General features: G+C 45.9%; 1 protein-coding gene across 2 annotated transcripts in view; it reads right to left on the reverse strand.

The window, feature by feature from the left end:
• Positions 1–1,132: 1,132 nt before the first annotated feature.
• The window catches only part of SRP72 (signal recognition particle 72), a 29,672-nt gene continuing 6,405 nt past the window's right edge, over positions 1,133–24,399 (reverse strand). Inside the window, exons 3-19 of one of the 2 annotated variants that reach the window (XM_058667270.1) lie at positions 22,598–22,718; positions 21,263–21,406; positions 21,059–21,170; positions 19,804–19,835; positions 17,668–17,792; positions 17,523–17,580; positions 14,674–14,805; positions 13,727–13,855; positions 12,387–12,459; positions 10,224–10,288; positions 8,810–8,905; positions 8,151–8,254; positions 7,946–8,023; positions 7,094–7,231; positions 2,816–2,853; positions 1,906–2,065; positions 1,133–1,393 (exon numbers count right to left, since the gene is read on the reverse strand). In XM_058667270.1, coding sequence (XP_058523253.1) covers positions 1,216–1,393; positions 1,906–2,065; positions 2,816–2,853; positions 7,094–7,231; positions 7,946–8,023; positions 8,151–8,254; positions 8,810–8,905; positions 10,224–10,288; positions 12,387–12,459; positions 13,727–13,855; positions 14,674–14,805; positions 17,523–17,580; positions 17,668–17,792; positions 19,804–19,835; positions 21,059–21,170; positions 21,263–21,406; positions 22,598–22,718 — 1,783 coding nt within the window. In that variant the 3' untranslated portion in view covers positions 1,133–1,215. Of the gene's footprint in view, positions 1,394–1,905; positions 2,066–2,815; positions 2,854–7,093; positions 7,232–7,945; positions 8,024–8,150; positions 8,255–8,809; positions 8,906–10,223; positions 10,289–12,386; positions 12,460–13,726; positions 13,856–14,673; positions 14,806–17,522; positions 17,581–17,667; positions 17,793–19,803; positions 19,836–21,058; positions 21,171–21,262; positions 21,407–22,597; positions 22,722–24,399 lie in introns of both variants that reach the window. The other variant, XM_004590865.2, reaches the window with a different exon arrangement.

Here is a 24,399-nt window from a genome sequence, read left to right on the forward strand (position 1 = left end):
TGTGAATGGGTTATAATTCGGAGGGAATACGCACCTGACACCTAGCGGGCTGCTCCCGAGAGCTTGGCCTCTTGAGGCTCTGAGCTCCCTGCAGGCTCTCAGCACGCTAACCCAAAGGCAGGGCTTTTGGTGAGACCTTGGTAAACATCGATGAAGAAGCCACAGATGTGTGCAGAGTCAAACACAGCAACCTTTATTGACAAGGACACAGGAAACACTGGTAAGTCCCGAACAGGGCCTGGGCAGCCTGGAGCGAGTCCTTGCTGGGGCAGCTCCCATGTGCTCAGCGTGAACGTGGCTTGTGAACAAGACAGGGCAGCACTCAGACCACCAATCAACCGTCAAATTCTTCATTATTTTCAAGTGGGTCACGAGTGGACACAACCCTAACAGGAAAGGGAGTGGAGTCGTCTGTGAGCTCCCGACGCTGCCTGGTAGCGCTTCCCTCCAAACGCAATGAGGTCATGTCCGTGTTCCTGACGGGGGACAGTCACACCTCGGACAGACAGTTCACCCACTTCAGCTCAGAGCGTGGAGTCTAGGAGTTAGCTTCTCGCAACACTGATGATCTTCCTCGCAGTCTTCAATGATGTTACACCAGCACGTTAACATAATCTGAAAACCCAATGGGGCACCAAGGAGCCATATGTACATACAAATGCATACGTAAAAAGGAGCTCCTATTCTAGAATCATCTGAAAAGATGTATAGCTAGGGCTAAAATGATTCCTTGTGGCCACTCGATGAAGTCAGGAACACCAGTGTTTTAATAGGTCCCTCTTGAACACATGGTATTCTAAGCAGGTACTTGGAATGCTCAGAAGTTCTCATTTCAGTCTCCTAGGACCACCTAAGACATAATTTAAAGTGGGAACAAGTGTCTTCTGACTCTAGCTGAAATAGCTTCTGTCTGACTCCTGGGAAACCATACATAATATGCCTTGTTTGTGAACCTGAGAGAGCCAATCAGCACACAGAGATAAAGGATGCAAAAGACACCATAGTGGACAAACGCCAATCGTTCTCAGTCATCATCGGTGCAAACCTGGGGTGGGGGACACAGTGGGCCACATCCACTGGAGGGTCGGGGGATCTCAAAACCATGGTTTCCTGTCTGATGCTCAGACGGGGCTGGAGGGGGCTCGGCGCTTCCTGCCGGGTCCTTTACTGCGTCCCCAGTGTCTCTGAGACCAGTGTGGAAACACTGCGCTCTCTTCACCAGCCGCCTTTTCCGCCTTTCTTCTTTTTCTGCTGCTGTTTCTTCTTGGCTGCTGGTGCTCCTGCAGGCTTCTGGTGTCGGGGCGGGATGATGTTGCTCGTGGAGCCGGACACTGCCGCTGCACTGCCAGGTCTCGGGGAGGTGGGCGGGCTGTTCACAGGTTTACTGGCATCCCTGAAATAACCAGGGCAGGAAAGTTTTGGTCACATGCACATTCAACCAAAGGAAATGGTAAAACCAGGCCTGCATAAGGATGCCACTGTACACACCTAGATCTCTCCCATACACCTTCCCTCCTCCTGTGGGTCCCTAGTGCCTGTTTTTCTTTTGAATAGAGCTTTTACTGTTTTATAAGAAGCCGATTTTTACAAGAGTGGAAAAAATGTTAAATATTTAATAGTTAAATATTTTCGGTATTTCTTCCCAGTAATGTTTATCTAAACAGTTAGTTGGATAACCGAGTACATTCTTTTGCAACTAACACTCTATAAAAGTTTCGGTGCTTACAATACAATCAAACCAGAAGTGTATTTTGCTTCTACCTAAGCACACTGCAAGCACTTGCCACAAATATGACTATGCTTGTCCTACTTAATGCACAAGCAGACTGCGCTAACAGAGGCAAAGGAGTGTCAGAGACCAGGGGCAAACACGAGTGAGTGTGCCGGCCCCGGGTGGGGACGTACAGTTCTGACGCAGCTGACGCAGTGGCTCCCTGGGTCCCCTTGCCGATCTGATCCTTCTTCTTCCCTTTCTTCCTTCCGCGGTAGTAAGAGCGTTCTCGCATTGGCAGCCACCTTTCTGGATCTGGGGTCACTTTGGGGTCATAGTTCTTGGGCAGTTTTCCTGGATAACAATTCAAAAACAGAGATGTGCTCATGGTACCTTGAAGGCAGTTTGTTAAACCATGGACATAACCCTAGAAGTTAACACTAAACTGGAAGGTATCCGAGAAGTCTTCATCTGCTTTCCTCTGGCGGGTAAGACGGGGGAAGGACTTCATTTTTAAGTAGGATATGAAATTCAGAGCCCCTAAGGGAAAAACTTGCACAGATACATACTACCCAACAGCTCATGAATATCCCTAAGAGGGCAAGAGTTCTTGCTGACCAACAGACAAATCACTAAGAAAAATATGCAGTTCTAATGTGAGAACGCTGGGAGAAGTCATTCATCACGTGATGGACAATCAGTCCCACTAGCTACAAATGCTGAGGGACAGGCATGCAGTGGGCTGGACGTTAATATGGATGGTAATACTCTGCTGAGAGCCTCACATCCCGTGCTGGAACGCCCGACTTTCACTCCAGACTCTGTCCCATGCGGGCAGCAAGGGGCAGCTTAAGTGGTTCAGTCTCTGCCACCCAGATGGGCACCTGGACGGAGTGCCTGGTTTCTGACCTGGCTTGGTCTAGGCCCACAGGTCTGAGGGACATTTGGGAGGGGTGAATTAGTAGACAGCTGTCTGTCAAACATGTAACACTCAAAAGTACGTGTTCAAAGATATAAGAGAGAGCATTATGACTGAAGATTTCTAGACAGGGTTAAACTCAGGTATTTTTAGAAAGACATTTAAGATTAAAAAAAAAGTCTTACCCTTCTTTTTCTTCTTCTTCTTTTTCAAATCTCCCTGTCTATAAAGAGAAGAAATTATCGTTGTGCTAAGGTGTTTATGGTGCACTAAGTATGCACAATAGAGTGAGCTGGTCTTTTAAAAGGCTTACTTATATTTATTTGAAAGGCAGAGTTAGAGGAGAAACGGGGAGATCTGCTGCACTTCTGATCCAGCTCCCTGCCTGTGGCCTGGGAAAGCAGCACACTGCACAAAGCCTTGGGCCCTGCACCCATGTGGGAGACGCGGAGAAGCTCCTGGCTTTGGATCAGCTCAGCTCCGGCCGTTGCAGTCATGGCGGGGAGTGAGCCAGCGGACTGAAGATCTTTCTGCTTGTAAATCTGCCTTTCCAATGAAACACTAAGTCTGCATTTTGACGCTTGTGAGTTGATTGTTCTTTACAAAAAGCAGTAAAAATCTGGGGCAGTGGGTGAGCCGCTACTTGGAATATTAAGTACCTACGTTTGAGTCCGGGCTCCACTACTTGCCAGCTTCCTGAGCGGACACATCCTGGGCGGTGGCAGGCGACGGCTCAAGGGGTTGGGGCCCTGTCATCTGTGAGGGAGAGCCTGGCTGTGTTCCCAGTCCCCAGCTTTGGTCTGGCCCAATACTGGCTATTGTGCTTTACGGGGCAAACTAGCAACTGGGAGATCTGCATCTCTGCCTTTCAAAGAAAACAAACAAAATCTATTGAAGTAAAACTTTTTGGTTAATATCTATTTTTCTTCAAAAGGCAGATTTACTGCAATAAGGAGACAGAAAGACCTTCCATCCTCTGGTTCACTCCCCAAGTTGCCACAACAGCCAGAGCTGAGCCGATCTTAAGCCAGGAGCTTCTTCCAGGTCTCCCGCGCGGTGCAGGGTGCCAAGGCTTTAGGTGGTTGTCAACTGCTTTTCCAGGCCACAAGTAGGAGCTGGATGGGACACAGAGCAGTTGGGACACAAACCGGCGCCCATATGGGAACCTGGCAGATGCAAGGCGAGGATTTAGCCACCAGGCTATTGCACCAGGCCCTTAAGTAAAGCTTTTACTAATTATAATGACAATCCCCACTACCACCCTGGAAAAAAAAAAAAAAAAACCCAAAAACCACCCCAAAGATGTGCAAGTGTTGAAATGGGTATAAAAACAAAGAAAACATTTTAAAATCAATTCATTCGAAATTCACAGTAAAAAAGGAATACAGGAGAAAAAAAATCCTTCTGAATATATTCATTTGCTATGCTTCTACAAGAACTAGAAAAGAGTTCACTCAAAATATGAAATAGCAACAATTTCTGCCAAAAATTCACTCTGTGAAAACACTGAACTATGAGAGTTCCTTCAGAATATCCTGCAGAATAACTACAGGAGCAGGCTGTGCTGTGAGAGGTTAAAGTGCAGCCTGCGGGGCCAGCACCCAAGCGGGACGCTTTTCAAGTCCTGGCTGTCCCACTTCGCATCCGGGTTTCTGTTGATGTGTCTCAGAAAGCGAAGATGGGCAATGGGCCCTTGCACCCAGAGGAGACCCAGGAGTTCCTAGTTCCTGGCTTTGGTTGAGCCCAGGGTTGGCAGTTGTGGTCATTTAGAGAATGAACCAGTGGATGGAAGAACTCTTTCAAATAAATAAAATCCTTAGAAACAAAGAACTACAATGTATGGTGTCTTATTTTAGTGCTGTATCTCATTTATTTTAAAGATTTATTTTTATTTGAAAGACGGAGACACACAGAGAGATCTTCCATCTGTTGGGTGCAATGGCCAGAGCTGAGCTGATCCACAGCCAGGAGCCGGGGCTTCTTCTGGATCTCTCACACAGGTGCCCTTGACCTGGTACCCAATGGGATACTGGCGCCACAGGCTGAAGGTTAGCCTCCTACCGATGCCTCACCTTTCACCTACACCCTGCAAGTTTACATGCTCTCCCTTTAAATGACACTCCACAGCCATGACCAAAGGTTCTCTGCCAGGGTTCACACTCTGCCACCTCACCCCCTCATCTGCCTCCTGCTCCTCTCTTCCTCTCAGCCCTTTCTGTCACCTCCGTGGGACAGGTGCACCCCTCCCTGCCTGGTAGCTGTGCAGCCTTCACTGCAAAGCCCTGCTTACAGATTTTTTTTCTGCTTTATTTTGTGGACAACATCCAGCACAAACTCAGCCCATAGTTATATTCTAAAGAAACCAAACCAGTGTGCCCAAAAGTCAGCTAAGATACAGATACCCACTGAAAATATAGTGTTAAGATTGAAAAGCTTGGGTCCTGACACAGTAGCCTACTGGTTAAATCCTTGCCTTGCATGTGCTGGAATCCCATATGGGTGTCAGTTCTAATCCCGGCAGCTCCACTTCCCATCCAGTTCCCTGCTTATGGCCTGGGAAAAGTCAAGGACGGTCCAAAGCCTTGGGACCCTGCACCTGCATGGGAGACCCAGAAGAGGCTCTGGGCTCCTGGCTTCAGATTGGCTCTACTCCAGCCGCTGTGGCCACCTGGGGAGTGAAACAAGAATGAAGATCTTTCTCTCTGTCTCTCTTCCCTCTGTAAATCTGACTTTCCAATGAAAATAAATAAATCTTTAAAAAATGAAAAAAAAAAATTTAAAAGCCTGGGACCAGTGCTGTGGCTAATAAATAAATAAATAAATAAATAAATAAATAAATAAATAAATAAAAGCTTCAGCTAACACATTTTACAGACTGTTGAAGGGAAAAGAGAAAGATGACTAAAGAATTACAATAAAATTTTGTGTTTTGGCAGACAAAAAAATACTGAAAATATTGAGTGTTTGCTTTGGCAGCACATATTCTAAAATTGGAACAATACAGAGAAAAATACTTAAGCAGGAATTACTGAAAAATTCACGTAAGATCTGATATGAATTTTATTTAATTTTGTATTTCCTGATAATGCTTAAAATTGGAATCGTGATAAAGTGAAATTTAAGACGATTTCACAACTTCAAGATTTCAATTCCTGGGCCCGGCGGCGTGGCCTAGCGGCTAAAGTCCTCGCCTTGAAAGCCCCGGGATCCCATATGGGCACCGGTTCTAATCCTGGCAGCTCCACTTCCCATCCAGCTCCCTGCTTGTGGCCTAGGAAAGCAGTTGAGGACGGCCCAATGCATTGGGACACTGCACCACGTGGGAGACCCGGAAGAGGTTCCAAGTTCCCGGCTTCGGATCGGCGCGCATCGGCCCGTTGCGGCTCACTTGGGGAGTGCATCATCGGACGGAAGATCTTCCTCTCTGTCTCTCCTCCTCTGTGTATATCTGACTTTGCAATAAAAATAAAATCTTAAAAAAAAAAAAAAAAAAAAAAAAAAAGATTTCAATTCCTTATTAGTTTAAAAAAATGCATTTACAGAGCCAGGCTTGATGGCTCAAGGCTAAATCCTTGTGTTGCACGTGCCAGGATCCCATATGGGCACGAGTTTGTGTCCTGGCTGTTCCACTCCTCTTCCAGCTCCCTGATCGTGACACGGGAAAGCAGTAGAGGATGGCCAAACCTTGGGACCCTGCACACGCGTGGGAGACCTGGAGAAGTTCCTGGCTCCTGACTGGCACAACTCTGGCCACTGTGGCCACTTGGGGAGTAAACTAGCATTCAGATCTTTCTGTATCTCCTCTCTGTAAATCTGCCTTCCCAATACAAATAAATCAATCTTTTTAAAAAAACTGTATTACAAGCATGCTCATGTAATGAAAGAAGTCAGTCAGCTAGAACTAAGTATTCTACCCCCTCCATGCTGTGCTCACCCTGACTCAAAAATAACCTTAAACGCTGCACCTCAGGGCTCTGCTGTGCTTTGAAGAAAGCAGTGGGGAAACAAGAAAAGAATCCGAATTTGATTTCTGAACCGTGCACAAGACTGGTTTATCTTTTCTCCAAACATGAATAAACTGTTCGAGCTTTAGTTCAGGAAAATAGGGACACCCTAAATGTGTCTAAGTATCTTAGAGGTAAAGTAGGGGACATGTAGACTAAGCGGGTATTATTCATAGGAAGAATGAGAAAATAATTCCCATTCTATATATAAAAACAAAACCAGACAGCAAACTACTTGTATGTGTGAACACAAAGAGAAGACCGGGAAGGATAGGCTGATGCCAGAGGTTCATTTTGGGCTACAGTAAGGGGAAAAGTGAAAATCAAGAAGTGGGCAAAGTCAAAACGATGGAAAAGCCGCGCGGGAGAGCTACACTTGTCCCGAGCCATTTCTGGGAATGAGCTTTCATTCTCGCACAGGCTGGGTGGCATCAGAGACGGTCACGGCGAAAGCCTCACCCTTGCTCCTTCGGCTGACTGTCTCCAGCAGCTTTGCCACCCTTCTTCCGAACATACGTGGCACCAGGGGAATTCTCTAGAGCCTCAACATCCACCTTGAGAGACATGCTGTCCGATGAGGGCAGGTGTTTACTGAGACTGGGGCAGAGCAGGAGTTCAGGAACATAGCACGTACACCCACATCTGCTGATGCACCCACACACAAAGGAAAACCCCGCCTTTCAGAAGCAAACCGCGCTCTTCCTTCTACAGGGAGACATACTGGCACGTCCTGTCTGTCAGGTAGCATGTGTTCTGAAAGAAGCCACCATCTCGGCACCTGCTCCTTACAGCTCAAGGTGCTGGTTTCATGAAAGCCCTTTCTCCAACTACCACCAAACCTACCCACACAGACTCGCTCTCCGAGGCAGCTGTGACCACTGGGTGCTGCAGTTCCCACCCTACCCCAGCACCGGGAACACACTCCCATCAGGCAGTGCATGGAATCCAAGCTCAGCCCGTGCAGACACCGAGTCCTCTGGTCAGCCGGGACTGTCTGGGATGAACACGGGACCACAGAGTTCAAGCAGAGGAACGAAGGAGAGTCATGAACAGCTACCCACCTAACAGCCATGATTTCCTTGGCTGCTGAACCTGAACTTAGAGGAACATACACTGTTTCCTCTCCCTGACCTCCTTTCTGGATCAAACGCTGTATCGATCACTACGATCTGCAATGATACGGAGCATAAATTCTTATTTTGGACTTTACTAGTTAGAAGGTTTCGCTGGTTCCAAGCCCAGTGAAAACAGGAATGGGCCGAGTTCTTGTGCCCTACGGGGTAGTTGTTAACCACAACGTCGAAAGGATACGCCTTTGCTTTCTCTGGATCTACCAGAGAGTAAGCAGAAATAAGCTGTGCCAGGGTGTGAATGTCTTTTGGATTTTGTCTAAAAGAAGAAACAAGGAAGTTACTGAACAGCTTGTAAAACTGGAAGTCACACAGACAAGTAAAATAATCCCCTCAGAAGTGAGAACAGCACTGCCACGTGGCTGCCTGCCTCGCCCTCCGCTTACTTCCAGAGCTGCTCCAGGTCACTGATCGCCTCCTTCTTCCGCCCATACTTGAGTTTGAAGTTTGCAGCTTCCCTGATCAGGGACAAATGAGCAGGAGATTTGGGCTAGTTTCAAGAAAAGGAAGAAAAAGAAAAAGGTAATTATCAAGTCAATGAAACGACACTCATGAGACCTTCAGAACGCATCAAGCCGTTATGTGCCACATATGCCTGAAACAAGATCATTTACACACATACGGGGGAGACAGACTCGTACAAGTAATCCCCAGTTATGAATGTGTAGCACACCCAGCTCTGCTAAGGCTGGCAATGGCTAGAAACGTACTCCAATAACCAAACCTTAGACACTCCACTGTAGTTCTCAAGTCTCACAACACTGCCCAACCACTGAAGCCTTCCCGCCACCAACAGTGAAAGCAGCGCAGACGGCACATGGGGAGGTGTATGCCTGAGATGGACCCGGGCACTGCAGAGCCCCACACCGGACAAGGCACGATGCTCCCAGGACACAGACACGACAACAATTATTTCATGTACTACTGTATAGCAGTGACTACCAGCCAGGGCTCTACAGCCAGGGGAGAGGCACTCTCCCATGTGCAATCACACACTATGAGCTCAAAAAACCTGTCTCTTTAACGTTATACCCCATCTACTTACCTGATGGGTCTGATACCACTGGATAGCTTGGCTGAAGACCTCGATGGCACTGTCAATATCTTCCTCGTGGCTGTACATGGTCACTAACGCGGACACCTGCCCAGCCACAGGGAGGAAGACATGAGCAACATTCCTCACGCCCGGCACACACGTTTTCAAAATGAAAAATATGAAGGAAATAGCAAATAAAGATGGCCAGGCTCTCTGCCAGCACCAAATCCATTAGAATCCACTTTAGACAATGGAAGTTTATTCCTTAGATAACCAATCAACGTTTTCCAAATACGAAGACAGTTACAAAAAAAAGAAAGAAAGAAAAAAAATATCATTTCCCTTCAACAATCCCTTGGGCTTGACAAGCACGGAGGGTGGAAACAGGTGGGCAGACACGTCTACCCAGTGATTGCTGCTGATCGCCCGAGCTGACCATCAGTGAGGAAGACGCTAGAGGCTGACCCCCGTGGGGAGTGGCACGGGAGCCACGCTACATAAAGCTTGCCTAGGGGACAGGCAAGGAGGGCCGTCCGTCGAGGGGCTGGGAGGGAGGGGGAGAAGGAGAAGGAGCAGTGGGAGGTAAGGACAGAAAGGAGACAGAGAGAAAGCTCAGTCTTTAAGAAACAGTAGTGAACTGAGAAACCTCTGGACAGACTGGTCAGAAAAAAGACATCGATAATCTCAGGAATGAGAGAGGTCTCCAGGTACCAACAGGGTAGCAATTAAGGCTAAGAAAGCCCCTCCACAGGCTGGCTTTCAGTGATAAGATCTGAACAGTGTCTGACACATCCGACAGAATATAACAATACATAAAATGGATCAATTCCTTGAGAATAAACAGAAATTCAGATGTTACACATTGCAAACATTTTACTTGAGCCATACAATGGATTTGTTCCTAATATAAAATAACTGCAGCACAACACTTCAAGTATGAGTCTTCAAGGAGAGCAGCAGCTTGGACTGTGCATGCTTCCTGAGCGTCAACTACAAGCACGCTGTGTCCGAGAAGACACACGACCCCTGTTCCACACCACAGCATGACCTGCTTCCACATCTGCAGCAGGGACTCGAACCCAGGGCACTCGCATAATCATATCTGGTACTGAAGCATTTTAGCTGAAATGGCACTGACAACATGCTAACATGAACTTGGGTCGAGGAATTCCCCACACAGGTCTGAGCGTGCGAGGCCGACCGTCAACGAAACGTCCTGCACACTGCCTGGCACTTCTGACAGCTGTAAAAAACCACACGGCAGCCCAAGCTGAGCACAGAGTGAAGGTAATTCTACGTTATGGTCTCAACTACTGCTCCTACTTTATGACTATATTGGGGTATAACAAGAAATTAAAATACAAAGAAACATTACACATTCAAACAATCAATTGTACTACTTTATAGTACTTTATAAACTCACCATGCCTGGTTTATGCTTTAACTTCTCTATGCTTCTCAATATTAGACATGCTTTGGAAATATTACCTTAAAAGATTAAAAACAAAATCAGCATCACATTAAGGAAAGTATATTATGTGGAAAAATTACATATAAAATTTTGCTTCTGCCCTCTATTCTTTCTTCGGATAGTAGCCCCGAGTCCTATCTTCTAATATCCCTAAACACACAAGCTCTGGGGACTGGGGCTTAGTGTCATTTATTCATTCATTTTACAGATAAGAAAAATGAGTCCTAAAGAATACACTTTGCTTACACTCAAAAAAGGATGCTAATGGCAGAACCGATACCAGAAGTTTCCAAACTTCTAGTCTATTGAGTTCTATTTCCCTTTTGTTAAGTTGGAACATGAAGTGGGGAGTTCTTCCCTAAATGCCTGGGGAAATGTTCATGGTGGACATTAGTGCAACAGAAAAATGTGTTAAAATTCCAATTTCCTGCTCATTGCAAAACTCCACAATTTAAGCCTGCCATTCTTTGCAAGTAAAATAAACAAAAACCCATGACAGACTCTCTCTCAGTCATTTCAGAATGGTAAATAATCCTTGCAAAAAATAAATTAAAAACTGGGTAAGGAAAGAAGATATGGGGGGGAGCAGCGAGAAGACAGAGCAGCGAGGAGGAGGAAGAGGAGGAGGGCGAGGGCAGACCGGGCAGGAAGGCGAAGGGGCGGCAGGACTTGGCAGTGTTCAGCACTGCCCACCCAGGAGACACTTAACTTATCCCCCAAATTTCCAACATTCTCCTACCCACCTATGACATTTTAATTTCAGCTTTCCCAACACTTAAAATTCTGACCAATTATCATCTCCACTGAGCATGAATGCTCCATACCACTTTCCATGACAAGGAGAGAGACACCTGTGTCTTACAGTATGGTAACCACTAGCTTAGCTTCTGCACCATGGTTAGTGCAAATAAGAAACTGAATTTTAAATTACATTCATCTTTATCAAGTTAAACCTAAATTCAATTTAAACCTAGCTACATATGGCTACTGGTCACAAAACTGGACAGCACATCTCCAGGTTCAAGGTTCATTAAAAAAATCAGACAGGGCCCGGCGGCGTGGCCTAGCGGCTAAAGTCCTCGCCTTGAAAGCCCCGGGATCCCATATGGGCGCCGGTTCTAGTCCCGGCAGCTCCACTTCCCGTCCAGCTCCCTGCTTGTGGCCTGGGAAAGCAGTTGAGGACGGCCCAATGCATTGGGACACTGCACCCGCGTGGGAGACCCGGGAGAGGTTCCAGGTTCCCGGCATCGGATCGGCGCGCATCGACCCGTTGCGGCTCACTTGGGGAGTGAATCATCGGACGGAAGATCTTCCTCTCTGTCTCTCCTCCTCTCTGTATATCTGTCTGTAATAAAATGAATAAATCTTTAAAAAAAAAAAAAATCAGACAAAGGAGCCAGCGCTGTGGCACAGTAACCCTGGCGTGCCACAGCATGGTGCCAGCTGAAGCCCTGGCTGCTCCCTCCTGATTCAGCTCCCTGCTAATGCATCTTGGAAAGCACTGGAAGATGGCCCAAGTGCTTGGGCCCGTGCCACCCACATGGGAGACAGAGGCTGAGCTCCTGGCTCCTGGCTACAGCCAAGCCCAATTCCGGCCACCTGGAAAGTGAACTAGCAGTTGGAAGTTATCACCTTCTCCCCTCTCTGTCTCTATCATTTGTTTCAAATAAACAAATCTTGAAATAATAATGATAATAATGATAAATCCACAAAGTCATAGACAAAATCTTAGTGATTCTATCACCAAGACTCAAGCACATCAATGACATCAGAGTCTATTCTTCCTCCTCAAAGAAAATGGGCAGTAACTCTAAAGGAAGGATGGATGAAAGGCTATGCTAAGAAAGCCTGGAAAGTGGGGCTGGTGGTGTGGCAGAGTGAAGCCTCTGCATGGGATGCTGCAATCCCACAGAAGAGTAGGTGTGAGTCCTGACAGCCCGTCTTCAGCTCTAGCTCCCCGCCAATCGCCAGCCACTGCGACCACTGAGGGAACGAACCGGGAGATGAATGATGTCCCTGTGTCACTCGCTCGCTCTGTAACTCTGATATTCAAATAAATACATACATCTTTAAAAAATATTTTTAAATGATGGAAATTACTATTATTTTTAATACCTTGGGAAATTTTCAACTGTGCCATGGTCAACTTAATTTCAGCTGCATTTTCTGGATGCTGATCTGAGAATTCCTGAAAGTGTTTTTGTTGGAAAAAAAAAAAACAACACATTAAATATATACAACTAGAAATTACTACTACATTAGCAACATAAAACTTTAAAACTAGTTTAAAAAATATTAAACTTTTGGGTCCAGCGCGGTGGCCTAACGGCTAAAGTCCTCGCCTTGAACACGCCCGAGATGCCAAGTGGTTGCCGGTTCTAATCCCGGCGGCCCTGCTTCCCATCCAGCTCCCTGCTTGTGGCCTGGGAAAGTCGAGGACAGCCCAAAGCCTTGGGACCCAGCACCCACGTGGGAGACCCGGAGGAGCTCTAGGCTTCTGGCTTCAGATTGGCGTAGTACTGGATCGGCGCATTACCGGCGGTCACTTGGGGAGTGAATCATCAGACTGGAAAATCTTTCTGTCTCTCCTCTCTGTATATCTGACCTTGCAAATAAAAATAAATAAATCTAAAAAAAAAATACTAAACTTTCAGTTTCAGGTCAAAAGTGTAACTTGGGAAAAATTTTACTCACTCTGCATTTTAAGTATGCTCTGAAATGACAATACAACTAATGAAGATCACAACCCAAGCGCGGCGGTCTGAAGCCCACTCCCGTAACAGAGGGGCCGGGCTGTGTGTGGGGCTCTGCGCCCCCTCCCGTTCAGCAGCAGGGATGGCTCACGCGGGTGGGTCCCTGTCACCCATGGGAGACCTGGGCTGAATGCACAGACCTGGCTCTGGCCCGAAGGGCAGAGGGTGTGAACCAGCAAATGCCAGCTCTTTGCTCTCCTGAATAATTCCATTTTTTAGTTAGTTAAGAATTGGTTTTATTTTTCTGCCTTGAAGACACTCTAACGGTGCATTCTTACTAATGGTGCCTACCAGGCCATTCTGCCTCCCAGGACGGTCCTAATCTTCTCCTGTCTAAATTTTCAACATTGGCTACAGTGTGAAGTTCAAACCTGTGATATTACAACTGGTTTGGATTGGGACCCACTGTAGATTATATGACTGAAAAGGAGGATGGAGCAATTTCTGGTTTGACAAGCCTAAACAAATCCCCTAACTCATGCTAAATGCATCTCCAAATGAGAAAGTGTCCTTCATGGTCTACCAGAAATGTTTATCTAAAAGTTGTAACCCAGGAATTAAGTGATGCTGGAATTCGTTCTCATGGAGGACTAGCTAGTGGCTCATCCACACATCTGTAAGCCTACAGGTCACTGTAGCATACCAAGAAGGAAACAAGGCTGCAACTCTGGGACATTTCCTGGAGATGAGCGGCATGCTCACCTGTAGCAGTTCTATTGCCTTCCCATGCTGCTTTTCGCGGCAGAGCTGGGCGGCCTGGATCAACACGGGCAGCAGGTGCTCAGGGCTCTGCGACTGCAAACTGGCAGATATTTTGCGGCACTGCTCTGCCTGGAAAACGGTCCCCCCAAAAACAAGCTGGTTAACGAGAACAATAACTGATCCTAAAGAAGAGGCGAATGGGGAAATCAGCAGAAACAAAAGAGGAAATGAAGAACTGCAGAGGCACAAGACTTGGTTCCTAGTACCCATTTTTGCATTGTGAACTTCTGAAGTCCTTAGTAAAGCACAGGCACTAACAATCTGTTTAGATGTCTAAAGGCCAGAATTCTGATTAAATAATAAAAAGGCAAAACCAAACAAACAAAAAAAGGTAAAAACATTTTCAGTGGAAACGTTTGCTATTAAAACAAAATGCTTGAAAATCTCATGCTAAAAAGTATTAGGAATAATTTAACACAGTACCAAATAACAAAACCATTACTGTTACTCTCCCAATAAGACAGAGGAAGAGAATGAATCAGAATTTAATCAGAATGCACGTTAGCTCTGATCTCATCAACACTAACCTGTGACTCCACACAACCGAAATGAACGACTGATCTTAAATTCATCTGGCATCTCTGATGATGCCATTTTCATTTAGAAAGACCCAAAATAAGGTAATGAGAAACTTGTCTCATTTAAAGGTAGGAATGTTTTCTTACTCTTACACACCATCAACCCCGTATCGTTACAAAGAATTGGGTGAATAATTAAAAAGACAAAATCTACATCTAACATACATGAGATTTTGAAGAAACAAAAAGACACATGCATGGGTTTTAGACAAAATATACACAAAACATACAAACACTAGACTAACACAGCTATTATATTCCAGCCATGTTACAGAAGGACCAGTCAGGAACCCAGCGGCTGTCACACACCTGGTTTGTGTACATGGCAAGTAAAGCCTTGTTGAACTCGATAGCTTGCAGTTGTTTCTTGGAAAGCTTAAACTCCACACCTTCGGCGTTGGTTAACTTCACCTTCTTCTTGGAGTCGAAGACATTCTGGTCCTGTCAGAGGAAAGTTCATGCACTGTGAATGGAATCTAACAATTCTATTTTTAAAAAACGATGCATTCCATCTTTATGCGAAGGGCAGATTTACAGAGACGAGGAGGGACGAGAGAAAAATCTTCCCTCTGTTGGTTCACTCTCCAAGTGGCCTCAACAGCCAGAGCTGAGCCGATCTGAAGCCAGGAGCCAGGAGCTTCTTCCAGGTCTCGCACACGGCGCACAGTCCCAAGGTTCTGGGTCATCCTCTACGGCTTTCTGAGGCCACAAGCAGGGAGCTGGCTGGGAAGTGGAGCAGCGGAGACATGAACTGGTATAATATGGGATCCCAGCAAGTTCAAGGCAAGGATTTAGTCACTGAGCCATCACACCAGGCCCAGACTTCAGGTCTTTTAACACTACAGGTCTTGTTCCTCTTCCAATTACTTACTTCATACAAACATAACAAGTGAGCTTGAATATGTGGTTGGGTGCCTGCCGATCAAGATGCATATAAACTTGTTTTGGGTTCCTTCTTCATTCAAATGAACAAGGTATCTATAATTCAAATTCTACAGTGCAAGTAAGCTTTCTACACGTTGTTGTGAAGAGATCTACCAAACAAGCTGCTCGGAAGAAGCAAAGAACAAGATTCTGGTTTTATCTCTCCATTATTTGTTGGAGTCCGTTGAAGAAAATTTTAGAGTTGGGCCTGGCGCAGTAGCCGACTGGCTGAAGTCCTCACCTGGTATGTGCTGGGATCCCATATGGGTGCCGGTTCCTGTCCCCGTGGCCCTGCTTCCCATCCAGTTCCCTGCTTGTGGCCTGGGAAAGCAGTGGAGGATGGAAGATGGTCCAAGACCTTGGGACCCTGCACCCACATGGGGTCCTGGCTCTTGGCTTCAGACCAGCTCAGTTCCTGTCATTAGGGCCACTTGGGAAGTAAATCAGCAGATGGAAGATCTTCTTTCTCTTCTCCTCTCTGTGTATCTCAGTTTCCATTAAAAATAAATAAATCTTTTAAACAAAAATTAGAAAGAGCACAAATCTTACAGCCTATCAGGATAGACTATAAAGCTAGCTTTGGACAGAATGAAACCTAGCTTTGCAATTTCTACAAGCTATGTCCTTTTATAATTTAGATGACAAATGCTAAGTAATTTTTTCCTCTTTTTTCAAATGTAAGCAAGTCACAAAACAAATATATACATGCTGCTCCTGGACCTGCATTTAGCAGGAAGTACTCACATCCTCTATCTACTGTATTTCCTTTGCTAAGGGTCTTCTTAGCTAAGCCAGAATAAAATTTCTGGGTCAGCTAAACACAGTGCGACCTGCTTCGAGCAAGCCCTACTGAGGAGCTGGGCTCTGAGCTGCCACTGCTGCAGCTTTGTAAATCTATTTGCAAGCAGTGCTTTTTAAAATAACAAATTTACTGGCACATCAACTGTATCAAAGATTCAGATGAAGCAAAGAAAAAAAAATCTAAAGCCAATTCCACTTTTCTTGCATGTGAAGCTTCCAATCCGAATCTATTTGCATGTACAGCAGAACGGTCCCCCACATGAACCAGTCTTCAAGGCTGCTTCTCTCATGTCACCCTGTTAATACTTGCATCGCCATCTGACACATTCCCAGAGTCGTCTTCAACTATTACGACACTTGATTATACAAAACCCGAATTTTCAAGATCTTCCAAACCACCCAATGTCATGTTCTTTGACTACCTGCACACATATACATGTACATACGCATCCTCACGTTTTTCATTTGTCTCCCACAAATCGTAAATATTTTTCCATACAAGGGCACTTCAGAAAGTTCACAGAAAAATGAGATTAAAAGAGAATTCTATTTTCAGTGAAACAATTTTTAAATTTAAGCAATTTTTCACAATACACATTTCCATGACTTTTCTGCAGATTCCCATTTGTGCATGTGCTTATGCTATTGCTTAACCTGCAAACTGCACTCTCCCTTCAGCTGTCAGCGGAAACCTGCCAACGCAGACCCTTCCTTCACTGAAGACTCTCCCATTACGCATCACAAGGCAAGAAACTTAAGCCACACACATTTGTTCTCCTGCACCCGAATGGGCTTTCAGCTATCAGAGGAAGGACTGTCTCACATTCACCTGCTGACCGAAGAACCTTCAGTGTAAATTACATTCAGTTTAAGGTTCTTGGTATTTCATACATTCTCATAGTAACAATCATAGGAGAGTACCTCAAAAAGCTTATGCACAGAATTCTTTTAAAGTTTATCATAGTGCCAAAAAAACTTGGAAATCCATGCAGTTTTCCTCTTGTATTTTCTACAACCTTTGAAAATACCCCTTTTGCATACGGAATTGTAATGTAAAATTAAAAATAAAATAGAAGGCAAAAAAATCCCCCCTTTTATGTTTCACAAGAATTTCCCCTCATATGCATTTCCATATCATCAACAGCTATATATACACACATATTTCTGCCAAGATTCAAACTGTATGTAAAAGTGCAAACAGTCTGTATATTTAATAAACAGATATTCTTCATGTTATGGTAAGCTGGGAAAAGGAAGTTCGGAATCTCCAACTAGCTAGGTCACAACCTGAATATCATTTATAGAATTATCATGACTATGAGCGTCATTCTTTCCACTGCAATTTTGCTACGACTCCTAGAACAGAGTTGGAGAACTGGGGTGCACTGCTCTCAGCACCGACTAGACATGCAGGAGACACGGCTCTTCCTCACCTTGTTGATGGTGATGATGTTATTTGCAATTACAGCCAGTAATCCCACATCTGTCGGCCTGAGAACAAGAAGCAACAGTGAAAAGCACAGAACACTTGGCAGCCTCGTGCCTGCTGTGAGCTCACCGTCCCGGCACTGGACTCACTTGAGTTTTATGATCTGGTTGTAAAGCTGCAGAGCCTCCTCTGTGCGCCCCTGCAGCTGCAGGATGTAGGCCATCTGGCCATGGATGATGGCCAGCTCGGCTTCAGGGTCCTCCTCTGCCCCGTCCTATGGGAAGAGCAAACAGCTTTCTTGCCATAACCGCTTCAGCCTGATGCACACTCTGCCAAACGATCCAAAGATACACAATCCAAGCAAGGCCTCTGACTGCACGCATTTCCCCACAGAACAGAATCGCCTTTCGGAAATTTAGGAATTGCACCAAGAGAAAAATTTTAACTGGAAAGGGCAAAAACTCTAGAAGAACATGGAATCAACTTGGGAACATCATTTATAATCATTACCTTCTAATACCCAGGAATGCAAAAATATGTAAAAAACCAAAACCAAACCAAACCAAACCAAAACAAAACAGTGTACAAAGGCCGGTGTTGCGGTGCAGCAACGTAAGCTATCTTCTGCAATGTCAGCATCCCACATCAAAGTAGTGGTTCATGTCCCAGCAGCTCTGCTGGTGACCCAATTTCCTGGGGAGGGGAGCCAAAGATGGGCCAAGTACCTGGGCCCTGCCACCCGTACAGGAGACCAGGTTGGGGTTTCTGGTTCTGGCTTCAGCCTGGCTATTGGGGCAATCTGGGGAATGAACAAGCAGTTAGAAGACCGATCAATGTATCTGACTCTCCTTTCTGCTCTTAGCCACTCTAACTTTTACAAATATGTCATTGCAAAATTTAATTATCTTTACTGGAAAGGCAGATCAGATTTAAAGAGAGAAAGAGAGACAGACAAAAATATTCAGTCTGCGGGTTCACTCTCCAAGTGGGTGCAGTGGCCAGAGCTGATTTAATCTGAAGCCAAGTGCTTCTTCTGGGTCTCCCACGTGGGTGCAGGGTCCTGTCCTCCACTGCCTTCCCAGGCCACAAGCAGGGAGCTGGATGGGAAGTGGAGCAGCCAGGACATGAACTGGCCCTTGCAAGGTGAGTATTTAGCCAATGAGCCATCGGGTCATCTCTCCGCTGCAAAAATAAATTCAAAAAAATAAATAAATAAATAAAATAAATTCAAAAATAAATACAAGTGGGACACCTGGTCCAGCAGTGCAGTCACTGTGTCCCACCCTGCAGTGGTTGCGTCCAACACACAGCTGTGCCTCCCATGTGCTGTAAACACGCACCCTGGGGAGCCAGTGAGGATGGCTGGAGCAGCTGCACCCCCCCCCACCACCACCTACAGCAGAGATCTGGACTGAGCTCCCAGTTTCTCAATTACACATTAAGGGCATCTGTGGATGGAACCAATGCATGGCAGCATTAGAGCACATTTAAAAAAAATTCCTTTAATCCTACCATTAACTCTGAAGATATAAACAGTGCAGTGGGCTGTCACTGCGAAACTGGCATCCCCTGAGTGTCAGTTCAAGTCCTGGCTGCTCTGCTCTGTGACTCTGCTCTCTGCTCATGCACCTGGGAGACACCGGGAGACAGCCCAGACCTGGGCCCCTGCCACCCCGTGTGGGAGACCAGATGGAGTTCTAGGCTCCTGGCTTTGGCCTCATCCAGCCCTGGCCTTTGAGTTATTTGCAGAATGAACCAAGGAATAAAAGCTCTCCCTTTCTCCCTAACTCTGCCTTTCAAATAAATAAAATAAATATTAAAGGAGATTCAAATTTTAAAAATCCTCTAATTAAAGTAGCAACCTGCCTAACTACTCCAAATTAATCCCCATTCTCCATTCCTTCTCTAAAGTCTGGAGGCTGGGTCCCAAGCTGAGCGGCCAGGACTTGAACCACCTCCTTCATGTGAGATGCTGGTGAACCATGGCCCAATCAAGCAGGTGCTACAGGTGGAGGCTTACCCCACTCCACCATGGTGCTGGTCCTCCAGCCTTACTTCTGATGCCAGCTTCCTGCTAATGTGCACCTGGAAGCAGCAGGCGATGGCTCAAGGACCTGGGCCCCAATCACCCACGTGGGAGACCCACACTGTGCCCATCTCCTGCCTCTGGCCTTACCCAGCTCCAGGGGCTGCTGCTGTTCAGGGAACACAGCTCTATTTTCAAATAAAATCGAAGTAAACAATTTCGCTTTAAAAATTGTGTTTCCTAACAGTGGAATACTTACAGCATCTTCTGAAAATGAATGGCGGCAAAGATCTACAGGAAGAAAATTGTTTCAACATTAGTATTGCTGGGTAACTCTCACTCGTTTTACTAATACAAAGAGTAAGAACTAAACTCTTAGGCAGAATATTTCAAAACTATTTAAAAATAAGTCAATATCAAATTTACATCAACCTTAAATATATTACACAAACGCTATTATTTGTCCCTGATTATTGTAGCGCTTTGGCCTTTTTCTTTAATTTGTACTCTCTATACTAAAAACAAAACAAAATATTAGAAAGGGCATTTCATTTAAAACAAATAAGTGCAATAAATGTTGATCACTAAGTCAGTTGTAGAAAGGTACAAAAATAAAGACAAACACTCCTACCTCCAGAGACAGCTAGTGTTTCAGTTTTTTTAAAAAGAAATATAAATGGACAGCTGCATTTTGCAAAGAAAGTTGCACAGTTTACATACTGTTTTGAAACTACTCAAGATTCTACTAATTTACTGTGAACATCTTCATCACAATAAATACATATCTATTTTTACATTGTTGGCTTTAATGACTACATAGTAATGTACTTTTTGATTACAGTAAACTATTGAATTCTTTCACAGTATAGAAACTAACACTGTTCCCATATTTTTGTCCTTATAAATGTCCCTTCAATTAACCTTTACAATGATAAAACATGAATTCTCTGATAGATATATCTAAGCAGTTTATTTCTGGAAATGTATCAGAATTTAAAATCTGCTACACATCCTCCAACTGCCCAGTGCAAAGTCTGTGCTGCAACTCAAAGCTGCCACATGGGACAAGGTCTGTGTTGTACTCATTCAACACGGGCGACGAGGCCGAGGCCCAGCACACACACCAGGACTGTGCTGCTTATTCAGCAGCAACCACTAAGTACCACACCTCCCGAACGCCTCCGTTACATACAACGGTGTATGTATCATGGTAAGTACTTGATCTCAAGTAACTCATTTCACACTTACAATATTTACCACTAACTTGTTCAAAAGTCTATGTCTCAAAATTCAAACTTTAATATCTAGTGCAGAACATGGATAGATGTACTGGCTTAAAGATCAGAACGACGGAAGACAGTCAAAAGGAAAAGACCGGGTGAACTCTGAGAACGTCCTACAATCTTCTGTAACTTCCACTTTAACAATTTCACAAAACTCAAACACAATGTTTGAAGGTATTCTGCAAAGTCCCTGCACATCACATTGACAGGGGATTTTAACCAAGTTCGCACCTTCAGCTTTCTGGAGGATTTTCATCGCCTGGTTCAGCTGGCCCTGGCCGATGAGCGCACACGCAGCGTTGTAGCACAGCTCGTGAGTGCCTTCCTGGAGGCCCAAGTTCTCCTGGCAGGAAGGGACAGAGCAGTCACACACCAGGCCGAGACGTGGCTGGACAGCGCCGTGCAGCACCACCAGGGACACGGGAAGGCACTCACCGGGACCACCTTGTCCCAGTTGCTCTGAGCCGCAACAACCGCTGACAAGTTGGTCTTCCTCTCCTCGTCATAGTCATCTTGCGAGTTTCGGACCAGGTCTCTGTACACGGCCAAGCACTCATCGTAGCGTTCCAGGCGATATAACTGCAGGACAGACAGCAAGGCGAACATCAACAAAGACAAACACAGTGTCACGTCTGTAGCATCGCACAACCTGCTCCGAACTGCCAACTAGGAAAAACCAATTCAGCATAACAGAGGTAAACCACCATTTGTCTTGTATAAATTTTAAGTGAGTTCTGTGAGCTAACAATACTTTGAGAAAGTTACTTGCGGTCAATCATCACTGTACTGCAGATCTGGTATTATTCAGTTAAGAAAAATTTTTTTCACCCGCCACTGGAAGTCAGGAACTGAACACTTGTGAAATGAAACCTTTCTAAAGAAATCAACCAGTTACCCACATCTGAAATACAATGAAAAATAATTCCCGCAACAAAATGCAATGCTAATAAAAGCATTTAATGCTGCTCATGCGTGTACCAGATACACTTTCCTTCTCTTTTTCAGCAGCCAGCTGCTGCACAGCTCCATGGCGTAATCCCTGCTCGTAACTCCAGCTTTCTCCAAGAGCTGTTAGCAACTGCCACGCTGGGTACTGAGGTCGCCACGCACAGCCGTAGTGGGCTCCCGTCAGCAGCCCAAGCTGCGCTGCCCCTGAAGCTTACCCGGTTTACCCTAAATGCTCTTTACAGGACCGCAATTCCTGAATGGGTCCAGATCTTTCCTAAGAACATCTACACTGTTAAACCCACATTAATCCTAAGGGACAACAATATTATCTGCTTTTCTAAACTTAGATTTAAAAAATCTTCTAATAGGGTTTTGCTAGCTGCAACATTCCTCTCTCCTTTCTTGTTTTACATTAATGTTATGCCTCAGTATCTTTTTAGAATATTTTTGTGATTACACAGGCTGAAATCATCCACATTCATACCCACATGATTCTCTTTAAATGTAAATTTTAAGTAAAGGAACCAGAAGAGTTACTTGTTCAAATCTGTGTAAGTATGTAAACTCGTTGGTCTTTAGCTAAAAAGCCCAAATTGCACAGATGCTTCCTTTGTTCTGAGCTTCTCATTCTCCTGAGATGTCTATGGTTCACGGACACTCTATTGTGCAACCGCTGACATAAAATAGGGAACATGTTCAAACCTCCAGAACCGGTTGGGCGGCCAGCTCCGTGGGCCCCAGATGGGCCAGGGCTCCTCAGCCCCGCTCTCTCAGAGGCTCCCGCGGGGGGGCGCATCCACAGCTAGCGGGGGCAGGACTCACCACTTGCCCGTACAGCTCCTTCAGCTTCTCAGTCTGCTGCTGGGCACCCTCTATGGTCTTCAGCGCATTCTCAATGCGGTGTAGCCTGTACTCGCAGTACGCCTTCTCAAAGGACAGCGGGCTGCTGAAGAGGAGAGACACCAGCGTCAGCCTGCTACCGAGTGCACAGCCACACACCGCTCTCAGGCCTGGCGTGGATCCATCTGTTCCATCCCATTACGAGAAACTGACAAAGGCTAGTGACTTGTCCAAAAATCTGGCAGACCACATGAGCCAGAAATAATGGATTCATTTCCCTGGGCTCTCTTGCATCCATGGATATTCTTATCAGAATAAGGAATCTTTCAAAACCTACTCTTAAGAAGAAAACCTTAGGAGTAGGCAACTGGCACAGCAGCTGGGCTGTCCGCTTCCCGCCTGCCTCCCAGGGTGCCCAGCATCAAGTCCCACCTCTGCTGACTGCAGCTTCCTGCTGAGGGGCGTCGTGGGGGCAGCAGATGAGAGCGCTGGGCCACTGTCTTTGGCCTGGCTATTATGGACATTTGGGGAGTAAACCCACAGGTGGATGATTTATTTCTGTCTCCACGTCTCTGCCTTTGAGACACATGCATCTAAATAAAAATGCTAAAAGCCCATGAAGGTGAGCAGGGCAGCACTGCAGCCACCCCCTTGGTGCCCACATCTCACACAGAGGGTAAGTAGCGGCTTAGCTCTGCCCCTGCCTTCTAAGATGCCTGGGGACCGGGGGGAGCAGTTCAAGCACTTAGGTCCTTGCCAACTGTCTAGGAGATCTGAACTGAGTTCCTGGCTCCTGGTTCTGTCCAGGCCCAGGCCCAGGTCCCAGAGAGTAAACTGATGGACGGAAAAAATCAGTCACTTCGCTTTTTCAATATGTAAATAAATACACTTTTTGGCGGGGGGAGGTGTCGTTTTCTTTCTAAGCATGAGAAAGAAGGCCGGCACTGTAGCAGAGTAGGTGCAGCTTCCGCTTAGATGCCAAAATGCGTGTGAACACAGGCTCAGGGCCCCGGCTGCCCCACCACCAACCCAGCTGCCTAGGCACAGTGCAAGGCGGCCTCAGCAATCAGGCCCTGCCACAGACAGCAATCCAACCGAGTTCCTGGCTCTGGACTTCAACCCGGCCCAGCCCCAGGAAGAACACTCTTCTCCCCCCACCTGCACTCCCCCCAGCTCCTTCCCTCCCTCGCTCTCTGTGTAACTCACCCATACAAATAAATATTTTAAAAATAAAGATTTTTAAAAAGTATTAAGAAAAAGTTGGCTAAATAATCAAACATCAATACAATCTGAACATTGTATTTTTTAAAAGATTTTTATTTTTTGAACTTTTACTGAAATTAGATATACATATAGCAGAAGATACAGAAAGGAAATAAATCTTCTATCTGTTTATTCACTCCCCAAGTGGCCACAAGCTGGCCGGAGCTGTGCTGATCCGAAGCCAGGAACCAAGAGCCTCTTCTTGGTCTCCCACATGGCTGCAGGGTCCCGAGGCTTTGGGCCATCCTTGACTGCGTTCTCAGGCCACAAGCAGCGAGCTGGATGGGAAGCGGGGCCACAGGATTAGAACCGTTGCCGATATGGGATCCTGCGGCTTGCAAGGTGAGGACTTTAGTCACTGGGCTACTGCGCCGGGCCCCACTGATACATTTCTTTTTAACGACAGGCCCCTCCACTGGCACACCTTGCAAACGCCCACAGCAGGCCAACCTGCTCAGCTGACACCAGGAGAGGAAATATCCAACTTAGACGCCTCACTGGGGCGCCTATCTGGGGCTTCA

The sequence above is a fragment of the Ochotona princeps genome, chromosome 7, assembly GCF_030435755.1.
Source record: "Ochotona princeps isolate mOchPri1 chromosome 7, mOchPri1.hap1, whole genome shotgun sequence".
In the NCBI taxonomy this organism is placed as follows: Eukaryota; Metazoa; Chordata; class Mammalia; order Lagomorpha; family Ochotonidae; genus Ochotona; species Ochotona princeps.